The following is a 25389-nucleotide window of genomic DNA, read 5'->3' as shown; positions in this document are numbered from 1 at the left end:
CTAGTAAATGAGCTTCTTAGCAACTATCAGCGTGTTCTTCAGAAGCATTGCAACAGTCATAGGTCCCACCCCTCCTGGCACTGGAGTGATGAAGCCAGCCTTCTTCTTCACTTCTAAGAGAAAAGAGAGAAAGGAATTGACTAAGAATGTTTCCAGAAAATTTTTTCTCATTCATTTTTCCAGAAAAGTCCAACTGGCAACAAGCTTAAAGGACCATGATTTGGACAATACTGAAGAATATGTGAAAAGTTACCGCAGAAGTCCTCAAATCCACAGTAGTTCCAGGATGAGTTTGAGGGACACGGTTTAGTGGACATGGTGGTGATGCACTGACAGTTGGACTAGATGGTCTTAGTAATCTTTCCCAATCTTAATGATTCTGTGATAGGATACAATCAGGACCAGAGTTGCAAGGTAGTCCCCTTCTTGTCAATGTCATTATCAAGGCACCAGTTTTGGGCTATGGTTTTCCCACCAGCTTAAAGCAATCTGCCTGCAGAAGGCTGCCTTTTCCTCATGGGAGTACACACCTCCAGCCAGCCTGTAGTCAGCCACCTAAACTGCGTGTGTTTCTGAGGAACTGCAAGAGCAGGAGTCCATCAAAAAGAACAGCTGAGCACAAGCACAGCCTTCTTCCCCCACTGCAACCTGAAGCTTCTAATGAAAATACTCTACCTGTTCTGAAGTTCTGAAGGGAACTTCAGAAAACTACAGTGGGAGAAAGTACAGCTTCCTGGTTGGTTTGTTTTCTGCTTCTCAACATGGGCAAAGAATAAAACAGAGCTGAGTCTGTAGAAAAACAAATTCCCATTGCAACAACAGCCATAAATGCTCTGCTCCTTTAGAGAAGGTGTGGTTTTGTTGTTGTTTAACAAACAAACAAAACCAAAGCAAACCAAACCACAAAACAGCCTTATTATGGTGCCTACATCAAACTTGGACTGGGAGGCACTGGTCTTACTGAAGCGTCAAAGAAAGAATTTTGACAACTGAATTAGCTGCAACTACCCAGGCTATGTGGCTGTCCAAAGTTAGCATGTACCTTGCTAAGAGATAGATACACCTTTTTTCTTATTTTTTTTAAAGCATTTAGTTAGCAATGCACTTTAGTTAACAGTGGCATACTACTGACTGCTGTAGATATTTTCACAAGTGCCACCATGAGTGGTGCATCACACCACCCCTGCTTTTTTTTTTTTTTTCCCCTCCTTCCTCCATCTCCCCCCCCCCCCAGTGTCTGAAGTAAGGCAGGGAAAGTAACTGCAAGCATGTCATATAGACACACTCTATGGTGAGCATTACTATTTGAAAAGCAGCTGAGAAGAGCTGTTAATTACACCAGGGAGGGCTTTGATTACTCTACTAGCTGTACCACCAGATATACTGTTAAAATACTTGGAAAGCTTAACAAATTGCAACTTGCAATGCTTTTTGTTGTTACTTTGTTTTTGTTGTACATGCAAGTTGTAAGAAATAAATTAAGGTCCCATATGACAGTTATTCTTAATATTCTCACACTCTTACTAATTATTCTGAACTACCTGCTCTTTGAGATTGGTGTTTATGGTTAGCAGCTACTGAAAATCCCTAACTCAATGTCATAATTATTGAAATGTACCCACATCTGAAGTGAACACCATCATAATTGCCATACAAATTGTTTCAGCCATTTAAAATTGAAATAAGTCTATTTCCATGGCAATGTTATATGCTTCTCTTTGTGGTGCTATTTGGAATACTCTTATCTTAGTTACCAAATGCTGCAGTTCACAGCTGCACATAAGGAAAGCCTTCCAATGCACATCGTGCACAACATCATTGCCTCTCGTGTTAGGAGCTGTACTGAAGAGCACAGGCACAGAGCACAGTGTGCTGCTCTCACAGGTTGCAGAAGATTTTCTCTCCCCATACTCTATCATTACAGAAATCACTGTGGCTCAACGTGGCAGAAACCACAGTTTATATTTTGCATACAACCACCTGGATACCTTATTCACAAAAGCTGATCCAGATGTATACACAAAGGCTGCTCCAGAAGTAATGCCTCCTGTTTTATTGTGTTGGCCCACAACATAAGAGGTGGATGTCAGTTGTACGGCAGTAGAGGTTGAACCTTCCCACAACTATTCCACATGCAGTTTCTTGTTCATCACTGAACAAAATGCATATCTAACAGTGGTAACTATGTCAAAAAAAAAAAACAACAGTGCTTTGTAGGTAAGAATTTGCTCTATGAAACAGTGTTATTGTACTCCTTGTACCTGTTAGAGTTTCCACGGAAATAAACAGGAGGCATTACTTTTGGAGCAACCTGTGTAAACAAATGACAGTTGTCTATGTTTAGGAACTACCATCTGATACATCTCCACCTAGAAGAGTAAATACAGGTCAGATGAACGCAATTCTCTAAGATGAACATTAGTGAGCAAAGGGGTAAAAACATCAAAAATGCTAACAGACTCTCCTTCTCTTGTGAAGAGTAGAAAGCCAAAGCAGTCCTAAGGCAGCACCTTGGTGTGACCCACCTCACATCAGTAAATCAGGTGCTGCACCTTTGCTTCCTTCGGGAGGTCTCGTTTCTGCTTCCCAGCAACGGTAAATCTCTAACCTAGCTTCTGGAGACCAGCAATTTGTAAAATGTTGGTACACAAATGAGATGTCTATGGGGAAGGAGCTGCTATTTTGCACCTTCTTTAGAATCTTCAAGTCTTCCTTTGATTCTTCAGAAGAAATGAAATGTAGATTATTTCCTTGACAAACAGGCTCTGCTGCTTTGGAAGCAGCCCTTCATTCCTCTGTTCCTTTAAAGCAGGAACATCAGACACGGAATAGGGTTCATCACATAAACCCAGGGCAAGTCTCAACCTGAAGGTGGCTCTGAGTCTGGCGCATCTGCATTGAGTGATGCAGAATAATTCCTGCCTAAGCATTGTTTGCACATGGCTTTATTAGTCCCTGTACAGCTTCTCCAGGATCACTGCATCCGTGCAGCAGTGCACAAGTGTGAATCACGTGCTCAGCAATCATAGTAGATATCCCATGATCTGCTTGCTTTACACAGTCTGGAATTTTCCTCACTGTGCACTGTGGAATAGTAACCTGAAAACAATGATTCCATTTCTCAAAATTCCTTCTGTTTGATATTATCCCCCTAATGCTCCCCAGCAGAAAATTAAGCAGCACAGCTACTTTCAGATGCAGCTAATTAGCACAGACAAGTGGTTGAGATATTGCAACAGCCTTGGGATAAAGAGCAGTAGCAGCAGAAATTAAAGGTCCCAGTGAACATTTCCTTAGACCCCTGCATGAGATGTGGCCTCCTCTGTGAGAAAGAACCTCGACTTCTCCAACCCAAAGCAGAGTGACACTAGGCAGTGGTGCTCCATGGCCTCCTGGCAGCCACCACCCAGAGCTAGCAGTTGCATTTAGCAAACATTCTGTCCACAGCCCTCTTTAGAAGCTCAACTAATCATCCATTGCAGCTGGGATCCTAGTGAACTATGAAAATAGCCTCCAAGCCACCATTTCAGAAGTAAGGAATGATAGAAAGCCTTTAGAATTTGCAAAATAAAATTAAAAAAAAAGAAAAAGAAAAAAAGTCTTGCATTGGCAAAGCATACCAACAGGCAGATCTTCCCCTGAGTTCTACCAGGCAACAACACAGAGACAGTATTACACAGTTTGGACTTCTATTACTTAAACAAAGAATGTCACCTCTTCAAAATGAACTAAAAAAAAAAAAAAAAAGCAGTAATGAAAGCAGTTGGAATACCCATGTTCTGTTTTCAGGACTGCTGTTTGGATAAGCAGCATCAAGAGATTGTTTGGAAAGGATACAGAAGTTTGAGAGGAAAAAAGAAAGCTCACAGCCTGGAAAGTAGTGCATTGAATGTGGAACAGCAGAAAACAACTGTCAGAATGAACTGTTTCCACAACACTTGCACTTCTACATCCCACCAACTCTAGGTAAGACACAATGCCAACACTTAGGTAAAAAATTTGGCTTTGAAGATGATCATGGTACATTTTTTCCACTACCTGAACAAGTTTCAAGGCACTTGTCAGCTCACCCAATGGATTGGTAGGAATTAGTTCTGTAGTTAATCAGAACAGGATACATTTCCCTGGTTCTTAGTAAACTTATGTGCCTTTTGGTACACTTGTTCCATCTAGAAGTGAGCCTGGTCCATTCTGCATACTTCAGCTTCATGAACCTCTCCAGCTCATTTCCAGCAATCAGTAGCCAACTTCATTTCTAACAATATATGTCATGAACACCTAGCACCACGAAGACTTGTGTGTTCCATGAACAGCACACCACAATTCAGCAACAGTGCCACCTTCTCACAGGCTGTGAAGATTGCAGTGACAACTGAAGTGCAAAGCTCCTCCCTTGTTTTAGTACAGCCCTTTAAGACCACGTTGCCAGAAGCCTTAAGAAGGCAAACCTCAGCCAGCTGCTCCCAGCAGCACCCAGGGGTGATGCCAGAGTGTTTGGCCAGCAAACCACAGAAAATGTTTGGGAGTTCTTGGTGCACAGCTTCAGAAGCAGCTCTGTGCTCCTAGAACATGGGCAGATGCACCACTACCACTAGGTAGATAGGGTGGGAGTGGAACGAGGATAGCAGTTCTGCATATTAGAACATGGGCAGGTCCACCACTGTCACTGGGCAGGTCAGGCAGGAGCAGCACAGTAGTGAGCACCTCTGTATCAACGATCAGCTCCAGCAGCGCCGCGCCACCACCCTGCTTTACAGTGACTCCTGGAAACAGTGCTCCGCCCTTAAGAGCTGTTCCAGTTGCATGCTCTCTTCAAGCTACATAGTCAACCTCCAAATGCACAGTGTTTTCCCGTCTTGCTCCTCTGGATATCTTGTAATCTCACATAATAGCACTCTGGGCACCTTTAACCACTTACAGCCAAATGGGACATGGCTCACACTGATGCCCACTTTAGAATACAGATCTCAGAGCTTTAAAACTCATCTTGAATAGCTATTCAATACTCTTGGCCTGTGCTAAGAATATTTTCCACCAGGTATTTCTTACCTTGAGTTTATGAATCAACAGTATTAAAGAGATATGTATTTGAAATGTCATCTTGAAGCTTATTTGCACTCCCAGAGGTTCTCAACCAAATGACCTTGTTAGGTCTGCCATTCCTATCCATTTCTTACAACAAAAGTTTGACATAGGATTGCCCAGTTCAGTCTCTCACACATCCCCTTGCTTCCACTCCAAGTATTTCCCTACTTCAGGAAGGAGATGATGAAAGAACATACACTAGTGGGCTACTTTACATTACACAGCTGATGTATGTCATGCCAGCTTACATATTGCAAAAAACATTTTGACATAGACTTAAGCATAAATTCAGTCAAGTGATCAAAAGGAGGATAAGGATAAAACAATTTGGTACATAAATAGCCTAGCTTGTTCCACTTCCTAACTGGCAAATAGAAGATTTGACACAAGTGATATGGTTTGCATATTTTTTTTTTCAACTCTGTACACAGGGACAGTTTTTTTGTTGTTAGAGATTTAGTGAAACTTTCACCGATACCAATAAACCAACAACAACTTCCCTTTGGCAATGCACAGCAAAATGCTACTTGGAGTTGCAGTGGCATAATCGAGGTTGAAGATCCTCCCTCCTTTTTGGATCTTCCCTCCCCCCAGGTAAAATCATGAGAGCAACCCACAGCAGACATGACAAGACACATACGGTGCATCGCTGAAACTCTGAGTCATGGCACGGCCACTGAATCAAGCCCAGCATTGCATTCAGAAGGTTATGCATTTAAAGAAAACAAACAGAAAGGAGACATTGTCAAGTTTCTGAAAGTCATATTCAAACATGCTAAAACAAACAATCAGAAACAAAAAAATTCCTGGAACTCCTCTCTATACTTCATTTCCATATTCAGAAATTAACTAAAAATCATCTTTTACTTCTGAAGGCACAGGGAAGATAACCACACAAAAATTGTCCTGTAGAAATGTATTTTTACTGGAACTATTTTACAAATGCAGCTATATCTCTCTAAATGCATGCTCAAAGCATCACTGAACTCACGCAGGTCATTCCATAGACTTCAGCAGACAGATATAAAGTTCATTGAAAAAAAAACAGGCAGGAATGAAGCAAATGATATAATTTCAAATACATCTAGTGGGCTAGAAACATTCTGAATATAATTAAGCTCTGAGACATTGTGCCAGCCAAGATGTTAATAACTATTAAAAAAAGCAACAAAAACAGTGGCTGATTTTCATACTTATCAAAATAAGGAACTGTTGAGAACCATTAATAATGTGGGTGAATGCTGTCTAAGCTTCCCACACACAGCTCTGCCAATAAGCTTTAATTTTCAGCTGCAACAATCCTGCTATTCCAGTCTGGAGCTCCTCCAGAGCAGAGAGATTTAATCCAATTACACTATGAACTCGCTCTGCAACACATTCAACATGAAAAGATCAATATGTAACATCATATATTATCTCAGTTGGGCTTGCCTAGACCAAGATTTTCAAGAGCTTGAGATGAACCCACCTTAATCCTCAGCCTAAAGAATACTTCTGAAGCAGAAGTGAATATTTTCAAATACAAATTTGAAGAGGAAGACTGAAAGCAGGCTTGAAAACTTGTGGCATAACAGTATTTGCTACGATCAGTGAGAAACATACATTATGAAAAGGCAAAAACTGGATTGCTTCTGTGTGCACGCACGTGCAAATACTTTTGGGAGGCTTTAGAGATTCTCAGAGTATGAAAGAAGCCTGGAGACAAGCATCTCTAGAACTGTTGCCACCATACTGCCATAAAAGCTCATCGGTAACTCTTAAAGTTTGCTCATTTGCAAACTTTGCAATTTTGCAAAATTACTTAGCACTGCCTTTCCTAAAGAACATATCATTTCTTAAGAGCAGGCATACGAACAAATTGCTTGTTGAGAACAAGCACTTCTGTCAGTGCTGAGACATAGGCTATTCAAAGCATTTATTATCAATGAATCCACTTGGTTCACATAAGGAGTGTTTCACTGACCTTCGAAGTCCACATCCCCAACTAATTTGGTCTTTCCAGTTAGAGGATCATGGATATGATTGATGCCTACATCTATCACAGCTGCACCTTCTTTGACCATATCAGTTGTAATCAACTTCGGGATACCTGCAATCATCAAGATATTTTATTAACATGGCCAAATAATCTTAGGCCATCAGTTCCAAATTATTAAGTTTGCATGCACCCCCATACCTCTCCTCCATCCCTCCCGTGCTGAAAAATAATAATATATATTTCACTTAATAATTAAGCATAGTGAGAGAATCTGATCTATGCCACCAGCTTATTTTTCATTCCTGTAATATATGAATGAGATAGATAACAGGAAAAAAGTATCCAACTCATATCTACCCACAGTGTCAGCCCACTCTGCAAGAGAGAAGCAAAGACTTCCAAGAACAAAATCTTAAAGTTAATTCCTGGACAGATTCAGAAAAACGAAGCAACTCCTCAATTGTTACGGCAAATAAGTATCTGAGTGCAAAGTCACTACATGCTATCAGAGAGTAGGTAACATAAAGCCATCAGCTAACATCTGCATGCTATACAATTTTATCTTAAATGCAACATCTGCAATCTTCTTTGTGCACCTGCTTTAAAAGACTCCTAAATTTATTTTCTTCTATGCAGCCTCCCGCTCTGAAAGACAGGAGATTTGAACTTGGAAACAAATTCAATTTTTGCCTTGCTTCTTGGGCAAGCAGCAAGCTCTATGTTATCTGAGGAACATCTGCCTCAGTAACAGAGCATCTCCAAAGGGGGATTCTGAGCTCACCCTGCTGCCCCCCCCGAGGGAGACTTCTCTGAGGTGGGGGAAAAAAAAAGAAAACAAAACAAACAAAAAAAAAAAACAACAACAACAAAAAACACATTAAAAAAAATAAAGAAAAGGAAAAGAAAGCAAACCTGTATGTTTTGAGACCAGTGTTACTGGAGGCAAGCACTAGCATATGAGTGCTATGACTCCACTTGAAGTGCTGGACCTTGGCCAGCTTGTCATTTGAATCCAGGCAATAGAAGAGCTTTTCTTTGCTCTCCATTTCTCACTCCCCCATAGCACACAGCCTTGAAACTCTGATTTTAATGTTGAGCAAACCAAGACCTCTTTTTTTTTTCCTATTCTGATGATAAGATCTGGATACATCTCCTTCATCACACTCTTGTGCAATCAATTGCAGGCTGACTGCTAACTGGATAATGCCTCCGTCTGATGGGGTTAACGATCTGTGCACGATAGGAATGGGAGCATATTAACGGAAGTTGCACAGTTACACCCTTTGTAAAATGGCTTGATAATAGGCCAAATACTTAAGAGCAACAAATAAACTAACCCCCAAAGCAAATGAACAGATCCATTTACTTAAGCCTGCTTTGCATACCAAGCAGGGAGAGATAAGCATTGGAGTAGCAATTCCTAAAATGCAGCGATTGAACAATGTGAGAATTTTTTTTTCCTTTCTACTTTGTAGAAAACAGCGAAGCATGCTTTAAACAAGCAAGCAAACAAGTCCCATAAGATCCCAGTTTAGGTATAAGGACTGTAAAACAGTAAAATACTAGAAAGCAAACCAGCCACAGGCTGAATCAAGCAGTCCAGGAATTTAGCAGTTTCTATACAGAAGGGCCACAGGTCATATCCAGAGGGATGAGGCAAGAAGGAAACTTTAGCCAAAAAAGCAAAAGCTGTGTGGCACAGAGCTTAGGCAGCTCTGGCTGGAAGCAGAGAACGAGAAGGAAGGAACTACATCAATAGCTACAAAGAAGAAAAGCTGCACAGCCAATTCTCTAGGGTGGAAATAAACAAGAGACAACTTCTGAAGACGGGCATTCTCAAAGCCTAGAGTAAAAATGTGAACATCTGATTTGACTTATTTGACAGCCATGGATGAAAGTGAATAAGAAATTCCTCAGATAGATAATAGGAATCTTCCTACTATACACACAGTACACATAGTTTATGTAGCAAGGTTTTGGTAGTAAGAGGCTTTTCCAATGTATTCTCTCTCACTTCCTTTGAGAAGAGACAGAGTGGCAGTGGGCAGGGCTGCACGCTGTTTGAAAAAAGCCCAGAGCTGGACTGTGTATCACTTCAAGTCTATCTCACATTGCGTAATAACTGTTGTATCATGCTCCTCTTACAAAACACAAAGGGAGAATGAATGAATGAGAAGAATGAATGCAGCTAAATTGCTACTGAAGTGTTTAACTACGAGCCTAACTGATGACAAACTGTTCAGCATGTAAAAAACCTTGAACTATATTAAATCAGCAGCATGAATGTTGATATTACTGCTTTATTCCCAAATAACGCACATGTTATTTTTCATTCACAATGAACCCACAGTTGGCTAATCACATGTGGGAGAACTGAGCCACTTCTTGTTCCTGACCTGGCACAAGAAAGAGATGACAGTGCAGTGAAGCCCTGAAGGAATGGACATCTTGCTTCAACAGGAAGCAAGGAGCTTCAGACATGTGCCTAGCTGTCTTCCTCTGGAAAATAACTTCCCAAGATCACATTTCAAGGATGGTGAGGAGGGAGAGAAGGAGCACAAAAGAGTAAATATGCTCATATTTCTCCCCATTTATGATCCTCCTAAACCATACAAGAGAAGAAAGATATCTCAAGTTGCACGGGATACAGAATTTTATCAAAGACTGGTTTGTTTTTAAGTTTAATTTTACTAATATCTATTGATGGAAATAAAAGTAAAACCAAAGATTGCTCAGAAGTAGCACTGCTTATTTCTTTGTCCTAGAAAACCCAAACAAAGTATTTCACAGGTCTTTCAGAGCCCCTCCTTTTGCCACTTGTCATTTTCTTCCTTTTTACATGATAATTATAAACAAACAAAAAAACCCAGCCATGAATAACACGTCAGTGTTACCAAAATTACTATTTAATTTGCTATGTTTGCCCTTAATTCAAACAGCAAGAGAAAGATACCATTGTCTTTTATGAATGGCACCTCCAGCTGATTTAAAGAAAACTTCCTGCCAAAAATTAGATGACTCATGATTTTTGCACAGTACAGAGAATGTCTTAATTTACATAATTACACCTGTATAAACTACACACCAACTGGTTCCCAATCTGGAGTTCACTCTGGAGTCTCCCTAAGGGAAAGGTGTCACACGTGATGAGAAACATTTTATGAGTCTACAAATACAAAGGACAGGAACAAAGTGCCAGATCACCTGTCCATCTTACAAGAAATCCTGCACACTATGACACCCTTGGCAAGCATGAGCACCATTTATTTGGTAAAATACATGAAATAGCAAGTAGTGCCACCAATTGACTCCAAGCTTTTCTTTTTGGGTTTTAAACATTGTTTTTGGTTGTATTAACCACATTACCTGCAGCTACTATGACAATGTCAGCAAGTTGAGTATGGATCTTGAGCTGTTCCTTTGGTGTGTGCCTATGCGCAATGGTCACTGTAGCATCTCCTGAAGCATAAAGATTGACAATTAATAGATAGAAAGGGCCTATATAGCAATTACTTTCAAGTACAACTGACTCACTTTGGTACATGGAGGACAGTAAAGAAAACCATCAAGTCTGCCTAGTGATGCATCACTTGTTTCAGCATCGGCAGAATGCTCACAACATTTGCATTTTATGTATATGAAAAAGCACTTGCTCTTAAAAATTGACACAGGATTAATTAATGCACACGCTTCGGACTGACATTATTTCTTACTGATATTCCCCCTTACAAGAATGAGCTTGGCTGATAATCTGACCAACAAGAGAAAAATACAACCAAGGCTCTCCTTGGCCTGAACTATGAGGTTAGTAGCTATGACAACAATGAGACTCTAGGGCCAAGAGCCTTCATAGAATTATAGAATCACAGAATGATTTTGGGCTGAAAGTGACCCCTTAAGACTATCTAGCTCCAATCTCCCCTGCTACAGGCAGGAATACCTCCCTCTAGACCAGATTGCTCAAAGCCCCATTCAGCCTGCCCTTGAATGCTTCCAGGAAGGGGGCATCCACAAACTCACTGGGCAACCTGTTCCAATGTCTCACCACCCTCACAGTAAAGAATTTCTTCCTTACATCTAGTGTAAATCTACTCTCTTCCAGTTTAAAACTATTTCCTCTCATCTTATCGCTACCTGCCCTTATAAAAAATCCCTCCCCAGCTTTCCTGTAGGCCTTCTTCAGGTACTGGAAGGCTGCTATAAGGTCCCCCCAGAGCCTTCTCCAGGCTGAAAAGCCCCAGCTCTCTCAACCTGTACTCCTAGGGGAGGTGTTCCAGCCCTCTGATCATATTCGTAGTCCTCCTCTGGACCTGCTCCAACAGCTCCATGTCCCTCTTGTGTTAGGGGTCCCAGAACAGGATGCAGTACTCCAGGTGGGCTCTCACAAGAGCAGAGCAGAGGGCAGAATCACCTCCCTCAACCTGCTGGTCACATTTCTCTTGATGCAACCCAGGATATGGTTGGCCTTCTGGGAAGAGCACAATGCTAGCTCATGTTGAATATCTAATCAATCAACTCTTCCATCTAAACAACGATTGCACACAAGGGTCAGACAGCCAAAGCTTTTTGTCAACTGGAACATCAACAGATTTCATAGAGAAGAAATGTTTTTGAACTCACATGCGTAACACAATCAACATCAGCATCAATATTTACACAATCTGTACAATTTCAGTCGGATATTTTCCCCACACACTCAAAATATTCTAAGTAATCATTTTACTTAGGTCAAATGCAACAACAGGAAAAGACTAAAAAGGTACTGGGATTTTGTAGATGCCTGACCAGCTCTTCTATCTCCTGATAAAGCAAAAACTGCTGAACCTGTACTTTATACCAGAGTAGGAAGTGTTTGAAGTTATCACAAGTGCAAGACCACATCCTTTCGGGTAAACTCAAAAGCTCTGGGGCCTGCTCCTGCATGCACCCACATTGCTTGGCACAAAGCTACAAATAAACCCTGCCAGCAAGACATGAAAAGTCTTGTGCAGATCAATAGAGATGCTGAGGAAAGACCACTACACACGAAACAAAATGTCATCGGATTAGTGACTAAAATAACATATAGAGTCCAGCAGCAGGAGTGGTAGTCTCTCTGAGACTGCTCAAAAAATGCAAAGATAAAAGCTATTGAAAGAGATTGTTCCCAGATTCTGATGCCATTCTCCATCAACTATTTGTTCTACTCAGTGTTCTTGTGTTCATCTCCACCTTCCATCCACCATGAACTCATAAGCCACTTTATTAACCATTAAAGATTTTTGCCATCTCAGACATTAACACCACAGATGCTTCCTCTGGAATGTGTCTGTCTAATCTGTGCCTCTTATCTCATTAACTCTCTTCCCCAAGAATCTCATCTTCAATCTGTCTGCGCTCTGAATTCACTGCTCTTTTCCCTTATCTCTCATCGCTCCTCTCCTTCAGTTATCACCAGTCCCTTTTCAGCCTCTGCAATCATGGAGAGGCAGATGAAGACATTTGCAGTTAATGTCAACAGAGAAGTGCATATGTGCATAAACTATTTCTACTATTTCTATAAACATAAGGGGAATTCCTAGGAGTTAGAAATCTTTCACCAATTTTCTATAACTTCCCCTGCACTTAAGTCCATCGAGAGCTTGGAATAAACAACTGCCTTCAAACTACCTCTGCACTTTCTTAGGGTAAAAACATCCCAAGCAGTACATAACACCTGCATGTCTACTTGCCTTCTTTCTCCCCTCCCCCTTTTCTGCAATATCACCTATTGATATCCAAAGTAACTAATAATAAAAAAATAAAACAACAAAACTCAAGGGGAACAGGACAAAGGAATGGAATAAGGATAGAATAAAAAGGAGAAAGATATCCTGCCTCACATTGCAACCCCTACTACCAAAACTATACATTACGAGGTTCTTTTGATCTCTTAAACTCTATTCAAGGGCTCTGAGAGTAAACAGTGATCCAAAGCTATGTATATTCATAGCTTCTAAGCAGTAAAATCAGTACTATTTTCCTCTCCAGAGCTTAAGGAGTCTGTGGTCAGCTCCTGAAGCCAAAGAATTGCTCTCATCACTATTAAGGAGAGGTGGGGGAAAAAAAAAAAAAAAAAAAAAAAAAGATTGTCCCTACCTTCAAAATAGCAGTTTACCTCAGAAAGAGTGGGTTTTCCATTTAGGTGTGATCATGCCAGAACAAAGAATAAGTAACTTAACTTTGATAATGCTACTTCTGATAGAAAAAAAAAGAGGATATTAGCAAATAAGGCCTAGCACCATATTGCTATGTTAAGTCACTAGTTTATAAAATAAGAAGTGTCTTGATCTGTCTATGGATAATACACTGTTTTGTAAGGAACCCTCCCCTATCTAATCACATATTGCCACCTGCAGGACATTGCAGCTGCAACATAAAAAAAAACATCACAGATTAAGACAGACTGCAGCTTTTCATTTTTGCTTATCATCTCCAAAAAACTGAAAACCTATCTAAAAACATACCCTTTAAAGGAACCTTTAAAGATAATCTAGTTCCAACCTCCTTGCCATACGCAGGGATTCCTTCCACTGAATGCGGTTGTGCAAGGTCCCAATCACAGAATCAATCAGGCTGGAAAACATCTTCAAATTTAAACAGAACTTGTTTCAAAAGGAGGATAAAATGATGACATAACATCAGAAAAAGCCCAGCCCAGAAACTGACCTTTTCTGCTGAGAAACCATCAGCAAATGCATTAGCAATTAATCTCCTTGCTCCAGGTGTTAATGTCATACAAGAGAAAGGCTTTCCCTTTATCCAAATGCTCTGGTGAGCTTTATTTTAACTAGTTCATTAATTGTTAAAATGGAAACATTACAACACCTGACAACACAAACTTACCTCCAGGCCTTTCATGCTCTCCATCAGTATGCAGAAGCATTGAAATGGGCATTCCAACATTCTTAGATCTTCCAGCTACAACAATATTTTTCCCAAATGTTTGTATTCCTTATGAGAAACCAAAACAGAACACAACATTTTATTCTGCTATTTTGAAATACTAAATCCCTTCTTCTCAATGCCAAAATAATAGCAATTATTTGCTATTGTGGACTGCTGACATCAGTGTGACTTGGAAACCCACAAGGCTGAACTTAAAGTATGAACCCACAAAATAACACTCAGCTTTCACAGCAGAGAAACAAAACTGGCAAGTAATTGAGTTTTTCTGAATCATCCTTTGTAGGCTAAAAAATTTTCTTTCCTGACCACAAAGTGAAATGAAAACTCTCTTGTCCATTGGTAGGAGCATACTGTACTCAGAAAATAGCACCTATTTAATTCATCTTTTCCCCTTCTAGTAACCAACTGAATATTCCCATTTCTGTTCTGCACTTTCCCCCTTACCCTACAGGGATTTACGCATTGCAGTCTTTTATTTGATAGCTACACAGGAAGTAAGCACAACTCCTTAAAATTCTATGCAACACTAAACAGTAGAAAATAAGTTACTATTCAAAATGCTCAAAGTCTTTGACATGAACTATAATCTACATGTAATATTTATAACACTGGCAAAATATCCCATCCTCCTTGGCACTTCCTTATTATTTAGACTAATCCTCTAAATACTGGCTCTTCCTTGAGAGCAGTACCTTAAAGACAGCCCACATCTTTTAACCCACACCTGACTCTATCCTTCATTCCTTCTATGCTTAATAAAAAGAATAATTAAATACAGATGAATTTCCTACCTGTCCGCTTTATGATTTCCCAGACAGCAGCAGCAGTGGCAGGTATTACAGATGGCTGATCGAGACACAGACGTCCAATGTTGATAATGTGAAATCCATCCACATCCTTTTCAGGTGCGATAGCATTACAAACTGTCCGCTCATCTATATGGTCTGGGAAACATTGCAGTTTTGCTTTCAGTTTCCACTTTACAACAAAAGTGGCTTTAAGAATTTGTTAATCATTGGGATCCAGTTATGTCCTACTTCAGAAAATTGAGAACACAAATAATTGTTTGAAACTGCTGAGCTCACAACATAAAATATGGCTTAAATGGTGATACCTGATTATGAAAAAGATATGCATTAGCAAGTGTCATCTCTGAAAAGTTACAAAATCAAGTTCAAAGCCTGCACAGATTTGGACACTCCAGGGGAAGAGCGCTGTAAACCATGTCCCCGTATGACCTATAAAGGAAATTCTGTTTGAGAAATATATTTATCTAGTGATATTTCAGTCAATTTTAGTCTGATTCGTTGTTTTACAATTTCCTAAACTTTTATAAGAATTACACTCAAAGTTCAGTATCATCTCAGAATTACTATTTATCTCTTATATGATGACAGAACATCCATTCCAGGCAAGATCTCAACGAATCTCGCATTGAGGAAGGTTCAACCTCTACTATCATATCACCGTTATCTGCCTGTGACATTGTGGGCCAAAACAATAAAAGAGGAGGCATGACTTCTGCAGCAGCTCTTGTTAACCAAACTTGCACGACGACACTGGCCATCACTTGCCTAGCTACTCCAACATGCTCTCCTATTTACACAATAAGCATGTGCTCTCCAGTCTAGACATACTAGAAATGAAGTCCAGCTCTCAAAAGAGAAGATTGATGAAAATAAAAACAGGGAACAAAAAAAGATTCTGAGAAGCGTAGACAGGGAGCAAAGAATAAACCGTTCCAAAGCACAAAGGGACATGATGTTTATCCTAATTTATCCCACAATTCTTTGCTGCTTACAACTAAGAAAATGTCAACTTTTTCACATTCTATCTCAAATCAACATCAAACATGTCTTCCTATCTTCCAGGCAATTTAAAAGATAGAGCAAAGTCTCCACGAAGCCATTACCACATCAGAAGTACAGTGCTCCAGAGGGGCACAGAAAGGAAGTTTTCCTCAGGCAAAGATGGTAATCCTCAAAGTTAAGTTGCTGCAGCTCACAGGACTGAAAGAACAAAGCTATCCTCTGCTTCTATTTTTATTCCAGTGTTGATCAAAAGCCACACCTGTGTGTGGCTTATTGTGAAAAATAAATATCCAACGCTCCACACAACAACCCCCCTATTGTGGGATTAGCAGACACTGCTGATTAGGTTTTCACAACTTCTGGGCTTCGCATCCTTCTGTTACAGGATAAGTCAAAAGGATTTTTGGAAAATTAAGTACATCAGTTTTCTGCCCATCTCTCACTCAAGTTGCATGGAGGGGACACGGTGTTGCCGCAGAAATAATAATTCAGTAATCAAAGTTATATCCAACATCTATTGTAGAAATAATTTCCTGAAGATTTTCAGTTCATGATGGTTTGGATATTTACCTTTACTAGATAAGTATACAAACAATGTAACACTGAAAACATAATACTATTCATCAAATGCCTCTAAGGTTTTAGTAAGGTAGACAGCAGCCAGCCCTAAAACAACAAGTTTCACAGGCTGAATAGACTATTTATTCCTAACGTGGTTATGGTAACAGACATATCACAGTTTGTAGGGAAGTCACTACCTACCTGAGAATTTAAAACATTAAAACATATCAGCAACAGATATCTAAACTGACATAACTAGAATTATGTTCTGATCCTTCCTTGTGAAGCGTTCAACAAGCTTAAAAATGACAAGTTGCAAGGCTCAAGTCCCTTACTAAACTATTAAAGCAGACCGCTCAGGAGGGGATTGCAATGACTTTGTATTATGTCACCAAAAAAAGAAGTACTCCTGTAAATGGTACCCAACCATTTTATGGAGTATCAGTGCAAATAAGATGTATACAATACCTCCCATTCCCGGAGGACACAGCAGTGGATTGGGAATCCAGATGAACTATGAACTATAGTCTGTGAACTACGCAACACACAGAGAGGAAGATTTTTATCCCCAGGTGCTTAACCTTTTGTATAAGTTCTTAATATCGAGGACAAGTCATTAAATCACCTGTTTGCCCTAATCTGTTATTGCAGGGATAGATGTTTCCCAAACCAGCCCACCCTTTAGTTGTTCCCGACTTTGTGCCCAGGATTTCCTCCTCCTTCCTTGTGTTCTACTTCCACCTAGTGGCTAACTCACTGCAGCAGATGGCAAACTTGTCCACAATCATCAGTTTTCTCATGTAATACAAATGACAGAACTTAATAATGAACACTAGTTATTACAAACATGAACAAAGCACATGCTTCAGTTCCTCCATGAACTCAAAAAAAAAAAGACAGTTCCTGCCCTTCAGTGCCCAGAAGCTCCTGCCCAGTGCCCACATATCTAAATATGTGATAAAAGACAAGATTTGAAAATAAAGAAGAGGGGGAAATTCAACACATCACCCAGTCTATTACAATGATTCTCTTAGCTTTGGCAAATCCCTAAGAGAAAGCATACACTGGTTTAATGAAGTTAGAGACTGATATGAAGAGCTACAAATTTTAGCACTAAGTACCATATTGCCACCTGCTGCCAACTGATTCATAAGAGTGAGATTCTTGTACAGAACTGGAGTGGGGAAACAATCGACAGGAGCATGCTAGAGGCTTTCAAGTCTTTGGCACAATGCTTATCTCAAATATTGGTGAAAATACACAACAGGCAAATGAACATTTAGGGCACAAACAAGAACCACTCTGAGAAAGACTGTCCCACTATCTGCTAAGCAGCATATCTTGGCACAATGCAGGGGAGGAAGACATGGCAAAGGTTTTGGTATTCAAGACAAAACACTGCAGTGTGGTAGGAAAAAATAAAATAAAATCAGAGAAGTTAACTTGACAAAGTTGAGAGAAGACTTGCTATTTATACAATAACAGAAAAAGACATCTCTTCATCAAGCCCCTCATTATCTATTTGCTCTCTTTCTGGAGCCTCTGATGTCACTATGATGCACTTGCAACAGCAAAAGTTGTCAAACATTTTCCTCTTACATGGATCATATGTAGGGAGTGAGATAACACCCACCTGGGAGAGGCAGCTGAACTAATACACCACTAACTGTTGAGTCCTTGTTGAGTTTTAATGTCATATCCAACAGTTCTTCCTGAGAAATATATTTAGGCTTCAGTATGACCTCACTAGAAATTCCTGACAGAAAAAGAAAGACACTTATTTGTATCAGGAAACTTAGGGAGAGCTTACTCACGTTGTATAAAAATCTGTTAATGTTCAACAACTGTCTCGAATAAGACTCTCTGGTCTTTAATGCTATATTTCCAGTTATCAAGAGCAATCTCACAACAAAGTTAGTAGTTTGACACAGCAGCTTCAAAATTAAAACAAAGACAAAAAATATTTGGAAATCAATGCATATAATAATTTGTCTATAATGATTTGTCTATAACCACGCTCTTGAGAATTATGAGTAAAACCAAATGGACCTAGCTTTGCTAGTAATGCTGGCACCATCTGATGGCTCTTCTACTTCTGCAGAACCAAACTTACAACAGATTTTTCAAATCACAGGAGAAGATTGCAGCTCCACCAAAAACAACAAAATGCTTTCTGCTTAAGCTGTGATGCTCTTCCATTCTGAGGTGATCGAGTCATATTCCAGGTAATCAGTCCCTCAGCTTTACTATTTGATTTATATCTGAAACTCTGCCACTGACATACACAGTTATGAAACTTTGTTTTTGGATGAGATTGCCTGGCTTTACTGCAGACCTACAGCATCCAACAAGCCAGAAATTCCATGAGATGCACCACATATATATGAAGGTAAATATGATGTTATGAAAAAAAAAAGTTTTTCCCCAGCACTCACATTTCATTTGCAGTTTCTAAAAGTAACAGTGCAAAATACCTCCCAATATCATTTTAAGGTGCACCGTTAAATTTATGCCTTCCATGCACATGACATAAGAATTACTTTATATATCACTGCAACTTTTTCACCTTAGCTAAATCAGAGAAGGTGAGGAAGAAAAAGGTGTGACATGAGATGAAGATCCAAAGGGGGTTCTCTTCCCCACTTTTAGAATATTTTAAAGAACAGTGTCCTGTGCTCACCAAAGGAACGTTTATATTACCTAGTACATACCTACAGCTGCAGCTGCTTTTACCTTATTTCTGACATAGATATGACTAGCTGGGTTGTCTCCTACTAATATGACAGTGAGATGAGGTCTCTTGTTCCCACAGGATATCCATGATTCCACATCCCTTTGAACTTCCTTCAAGACTTGTTTAGCGAGCTTTGTCCCTGAGATAATGGCTGCTTCATCACTAAAAAGACAAAAGTACACACAATAGTCACATCTGGACAGTCCATAACCATGGCACTTCTGAGCACACCATCCACTGCATTAAATACTTGCATATGCTTTGATGCATTAATTTGATAGTAATTCCAATACTACTTGAAAAATACTCATGCAGCTTCCTGCATGAAAGACAGAGGGAAGCTGAAGAAAGAGTCTTGTGCCTCAAGCTTGCCTCAGCACCTGCCACCCACCCCCTTTTCCTCTCTTTCATTGCTGTCATCAAGACCCCAAGCACAGATGTGGAAAGCCCCATGCACCCCATCAGTCTGCAATAACCGAGAAGCCTCCAGCATGCACTGCTTTCAAATGCTACAATCTGCCACTGCTGTATCACGTAATCCAGCCATTAAACACAGACTTTGTTGGATGGGAGACAGAAGCAGGAAGGTATGCAGGAAAGAGACTGGGGCAAGAAGAAATCCTCAAAAGTACCCAAATCCCAAACTGTGGCTTCATTTATGCAAGTCTTCTACATCTGACTGACAGATGAAATCCAGGCTACGCTTGTATTAATTACCACAGAGCAGTTCTATGAAAACTTTGCTGCACAGGAAAAAAAACAAAGTATTCAAAACCACACAGTTCTGGACCAGAACTAAGAGTACCCAACTCTTGGATTTTTCCTACTGCTCACTCTCTTCAAATAACATAACTTTGGAGCAATAAAATGACAATCATACAACACAATAAATGAACACATTGTTGACCTCAATTTTACTCCAGCTTTAGATACATCCAAGGTTATCTTTGGCATTACTTAACTTGATTTTTTTGTTTTTAAAATCAATACATGTGTTTTTATTCTTTTCCTAATGGCATACTCTGTACTTTCTCATTTTCCACTTCTCTCCTTGCTGTTAGTCAGGTTTAGGCCATGTATAGCATTGGCACAAAACATTTGTTTCCACGTACTTCTTTGCCAAATAAGTAGTTAGTGCTTAGCAATGTAGCAATGGCATAAATGTTTAAGGATAGAAAGAGCTAACAACCTTCTGGTGCCAAAAAAAGGTTCTCAATTCACACACAAAAGCCAATAATACTATTTTTGCTCTAAATGCATGGCCAAAGTACTCATTTTCTCAACTTTGGGCAACTGATTTCACGTGTATGCCTCTCTCTTAAAGGTATAACCACATACTCATTTAGTAGGTCTCAAAGATCAATCCAAAGCAAATGAAGAGAACTACAGTACTAAAAAAAACAAACAAACAAAAACACCCCACACAAACAACCAGCCAAAAAAAAACAGCAACCCACAACCATGCATGCACACAAATAGAAAACACTCTCTTGCATCCTACAAGCAAGGATACAATGCACATTCTCCATGAGAGCCAGGAGCCTGTCAGCAGGCTCCCCCATGCTTGGATCTTTCTGAAGATAGCATAGAGCAACTTTTACAAGCCTAAGTGACAGTAAGTTACAAAGGAGAAAAACTTTAACGGAAACTCATACAGGGGTACCCCAGGTACCAGGGACCAAGTCAGTGCCACACATTAGTTCACACATGCAGAAATGAGCAAGCAACATTCCGTCCGACTGTCTGTGAGCTATTCCTTTTTGATGTTAAAATAGAGACACTCAGAAGACACAGAACGAGGTATTAACTTAAAGAATAGTAAATTCTTTAAATAGTAAATAGAATAGTAAAAGAATTGTAACTTAAAGAATAGCTTTATTTTTTTGTATTCCTAACTTTGAGGTGCTTTGGTGTGAGATGCTAATGAGCAGACACATTCACAGCAAACAGCCAGGAGAGCAACTCCCAGTCTCAGAGAGTATCACAGTGAAAATAAAGTACAAAGAAAAGGAATACTTGGCTGAAATACCAAGCTAGCACTTTGGAGACTGCCCACGAACCATGGAGCAAGTGAGACAAATCTTTGGAAAATGGAGTACCTCAGGGAGATACAGATAAGAAGTTCGTCAAGCAATGCATTCTTCTCTCCTCAAAGGAAGGGAAGAGCCAACCTAAGTACAAAGCCATTCATGGACGCTTTTTTTTTTTAGCAGAGCACAGTAGTTCTATAAAGCTTCAGCAAGCCAGTGCTCCATTTGTCATGAGTCACGGGAGATTAGAAGTGCTCCACATACCCACCATTTTGGCCTTCTATTGGTAAATGGCATGACTACACCCAACTTGTCAATATGGCTACCTCGAGAACCATTACATGTAGCACATGCGACCTTTTCATCAGCCTTCCCTGAGTACCACCTCAGTGGCCAAGCACCCAGGAGTTTGGCCTCATCTCAGCCAGTATCTAAATCTTTACAAATCTGATGGCAACAAATGAACAAACAAACAAGCACACAATAAATATTACAATACTTAGAATACAAAGATTATGTTCTTGTACACAGATACGCGCTACCACTCTGTCTATTTGGTTAAATGCAACAGCAAAGACCACCTCACGCTTACCATTAACCATACATATTCCAGTTACACAAACCCAGATCTCTATCAGCACTTAAACAGTCAAATGAGGACCACTGAGAGATGCCCTAAATTTATTGTCAATACAACTAATCTATCTCATCTGATTATCATGACAGCAAGCCAACATACTATTCTTAGGAAAGATTTCAACAAGCAATTAATTCTGGCGATTAAATTTATCTTTACATATTGCACTCAATTACTTTGATATCTGTTACTTGAACTTTGCCTGTCACATCAAACAAGATAAGAACCTGTGCTGGCATTTTGCCTCTGTTTTCTAGGAAGGCAGCAGTATTTATTATTTCTCATCATTATTATTAATTTCTAGCAGGTTCAGAATTTTGTCTAGAGTTCTAAGACAAACACAGAAACTCAAGAGTATGTGGAAATGTGCACTATGTTTTGTCTAACAGAAATGTGTTTTCAGCTCCTAATAAAAATCATTCTGGGAAAAAAAAAAAAGTTGTACAATCATTTGGAAGGTAGCTTGCAAAAGCAATAAAACTTCTTGGTCAGATTAAGAATGGAATGACTTCCCACCTTTACAAGCCTGATCAGTATTTGGTTTCTCTCCTATGTCACATTCTTTGGGGAAAACAAGCCTGCACTTTTGGAACATGCAGAACAAAGTTTTGAGCTCTATATTGCCTTTACTATAAGAAAGTATGAGACCACAGTGCAACAACTTGCAATTAACAACTTGCCACATAATTGCTCACATCTGTATATGTTTAGGAGCACAGCTAAACAAGAAAAAAGGCAATTCCTCAACACATGGCAAGAACATCAGGTCAGACATTTGAAAAAATTTTACTCTTTGAAAGAGCAGTGGTGGATTGGCACCAGCTGCCCAGGAAGGTGGTGGGGTCACAGTCCCAGGGGGCATTCAAAAACCGTGGAGATGTGATGCTGAGGGATATGGTTAGCAGGCATGTTGGTGATGGCCTGATGGTTGGACTTAGAGATCTTTTCCAATCATAACGGTTCTGTGATTCTGTGCCAATGCTTCTCAGGCTTAAAATCTCATTTAGCTCCTTAAACAGAGACAGGACTCCAGAACTACAGCGAATAGTAAGGCATCAGGTGCAGAGGAAGATTGCAGTGCAGCAAGTCAGTCCAGGCACTGCAATCAACATATCCCCACTGAAAACAACCGCGTGTAGCCTCTGAGTGGTGGGACAGCAGCCAGCACCGCCACTGTGCCCTCCACCCCACTGCATCCATGGGTCACGTTCTGCATCCTCCTCGGTTGCGCTGCCGACAATGCGCGGGGCATCACACAGCGGTAAGCTGCTAACTTAGACCTGCGTCTACACGGCAAGTCTGAAAGCAGGAGCTGTCACAACAGGATCTTCTCCAGCCCACTCACACTTTGTTTCCCAACGGAAGCATCCCTAACGCTGAACCGACGCGAGCACCCGCTGGTATCCGCGCTGGAAAACAGCAGCTCCCAGCAGGTGACCACAGCAGCAGCGCGCGTTCATCCAGAAATACCGACACTGTGCCCAAAGTAGAGCCCCATCCGCCCCGGGGAGGGCCCGGCCCGCCCGGGAACACAAGCACCGGCAGGGCAGGGCCGGGCCTCCCCTCCCTTCAGACAGCGCGAGGAGGAGGAGCAGGGAGGACGAGGAGGAGGAAGGCGGCGTGCCGTACCTGGCGGCGCTCCGGGGGACGCTGCCGGCGTGGCGGGACGCGAGGCGAGGGAGGGCGGCCCGCCATCGGCACAGCGGAGCCAGGCCCGGCCGCAGCGCGGAGCACGGGGAGAAGAACGCGGCCGCAGCCATTGCACTGCGCCGAGCGGAAGCGCCGCCGCCCGGAGGGGCCGGGGAGGGCGGTGCCGGTCGCTGTGACGGGCAGCGGGGCTGGGCGGTGCACTCGCTACAAGACGGGCATTGAGGCGGTGGAGCGTGTCCAGAGATGGGCGACGGAGCTGTGAGCGGTCTGAGGCGTAAGTGCTGCGGGGAGCGTGCGAGGGATCCGAAGACTAAGCCCTGAGAGAACGTTACTTCATCACTAAAAAGACAGAAGTACACACGATAGTCACGTCCAGGAAGCCCATAACCATGGCATTTCCTTCCAGTACTGTTTGAAAAATAGTCACGCAGCACAAACCTGGCAGGGGAAATAGGTATTCCCCCTCCCAGACCTGCAGAGCAGTCAAGGCTCTCCAGCACATACAAGAGCATCCTGCCGTCCACTCCCTGCCTTCTCAACGCGCATCACCAGCCTGCTTTGACATCTAACACATGTAGCCTGTCTGGCTGCACACCTGTCAGATCTTTGTAACTGACATGAGAACATTCTGACACCCTTGAGATTTTCTGTCTCAAGGAAGTTTCCTACTCTCATTCTTTCCAGAAATCTCCCTCTGCCCCTCAGCCAGCGTACAAACATCAAACTAAATCCATGATAGGTATAACATAACTACAACCAGCATACAGCCCTAAAGGGAAATGCCTTATTTGTTTTTGCTCTTAAAATGTGCTTCTAATGCCTTCAGATACCTGAATAGAGACTGCAGGCTTCCTTTTGTTCCCTAAAACAGCCTTGCAAGCACATCTTTTTTGTAGGACTAACTTAATGTAAAATGGAAGCTAATTTTAGCTTGAATTGAGCCAGTATTTAACAGGCTTGCAGCCAGTTCTAGACTGTTTACACATAGAAAATGTTCTTTTTCCTGCTGCTTTTAAGAATGGATATAATAAACTCCACAAGCTTAAGAAATACTCAGGGTCCCTAGGACTGAAAGTAGAGCACTGGATGCCTTTTTCCTAACATGTACCTCATCAGGCATTCACAAGTGTCTCTGTGATGATTATTTCTTGCATAAACAGACCATACTCAGTCTTCTATCGAGGCTCAGGCCTTGAATACAATCTGTGCAATTCCTGAAAGGATGACTGCTTTTACCCTTAAAGGACATGTGGTTAAGTTTGCTGAAGTAAAAATGTGAATTCAGATGTGATACTAAATAACTTTGCTCTATGTTACTATGTAAGCAAATAACAGGAACTGTTACTTATCAAATATACTGTATTTTGTGATCAGTGAATTTATAACTGGATGTTTTCCTGCAAACGGCTTCTGCCGTTTGGGTGTTTTAATTCCACAACTAATTTCCAATTAGACATTCCAATGCTAACCATTAAGTAAGGTTCTACCCCTTTCCTGCTCATGAGTGAATTTTAATTAGAGAAGCTGCAATAATTCAACTTTTGTGCACACTTCGTTTTCACTAGAAGCTGAACTCAAGATTTGTGTAAAACATTGTTGGTGAGTTTCATATTAAAGTATCCAATGATAAAGATTTGGGACTTTATGAAAAGCACTTAGGAATGCATTTGAAACAGAAGAGTGGTGGCAGCACGCTGAGAGATACTAGTCTGACAGTTTTCCCAGAATTATGATAAGTATACACATGTTTTTATTTGTTTGCTTCTGTTTTTCAGACCTTGCGCATGAGTACCGATTCCCTGCCTCGCTGTACTTGTTTGTATTGCAGGACATTTGGCATTAAATTTATGTGATTGGTTTGCAAGAGTAGAGCTCCCAGCATCCAAATGCTCAAACTTTGTTTTATGTGCATTTTCTCCCTTAATGCATTATCTTCAGAATTAATGTATTATCTTCAGAACAACGGTACACAGCTT

The 25389-nt window shown here is 40.8% G+C and overlaps 1 protein-coding gene across 1 annotated transcript; it reads right to left on the bottom strand.

The window, feature by feature from the left end:
- Nucleotides 1–23523, bottom strand: MTHFD2L (methylenetetrahydrofolate dehydrogenase (NADP+ dependent) 2 like; the record flags this gene model as incomplete). Its single annotated transcript, XM_079534483.1, has 8 exons — nt 1–113; nt 7049–7174; nt 10430–10522; nt 13928–14035; nt 14782–14934; nt 17996–18118; nt 19074–19258; nt 23393–23523. The coding sequence occupies 8 exons, from the start codon at nt 23521–23523 to the stop codon at nt 1–3; spliced, it is 1032 nt and encodes a 343-aa protein (XP_079390609.1).
- Between the last annotated feature and the right edge of the window lie 1866 nt (nt 23524–25389).

This window comes from Tetrao urogallus (assembly GCF_951394365.1).
Source record: "Tetrao urogallus genome assembly, chromosome: 4".
NCBI lineage: Eukaryota > Metazoa > Chordata > Aves > Galliformes > Phasianidae > Tetrao > Tetrao urogallus.
Note: the sequence above shows the minus strand (reverse complement) of the source record. Positions and strands in the feature narration are given on the sequence as shown.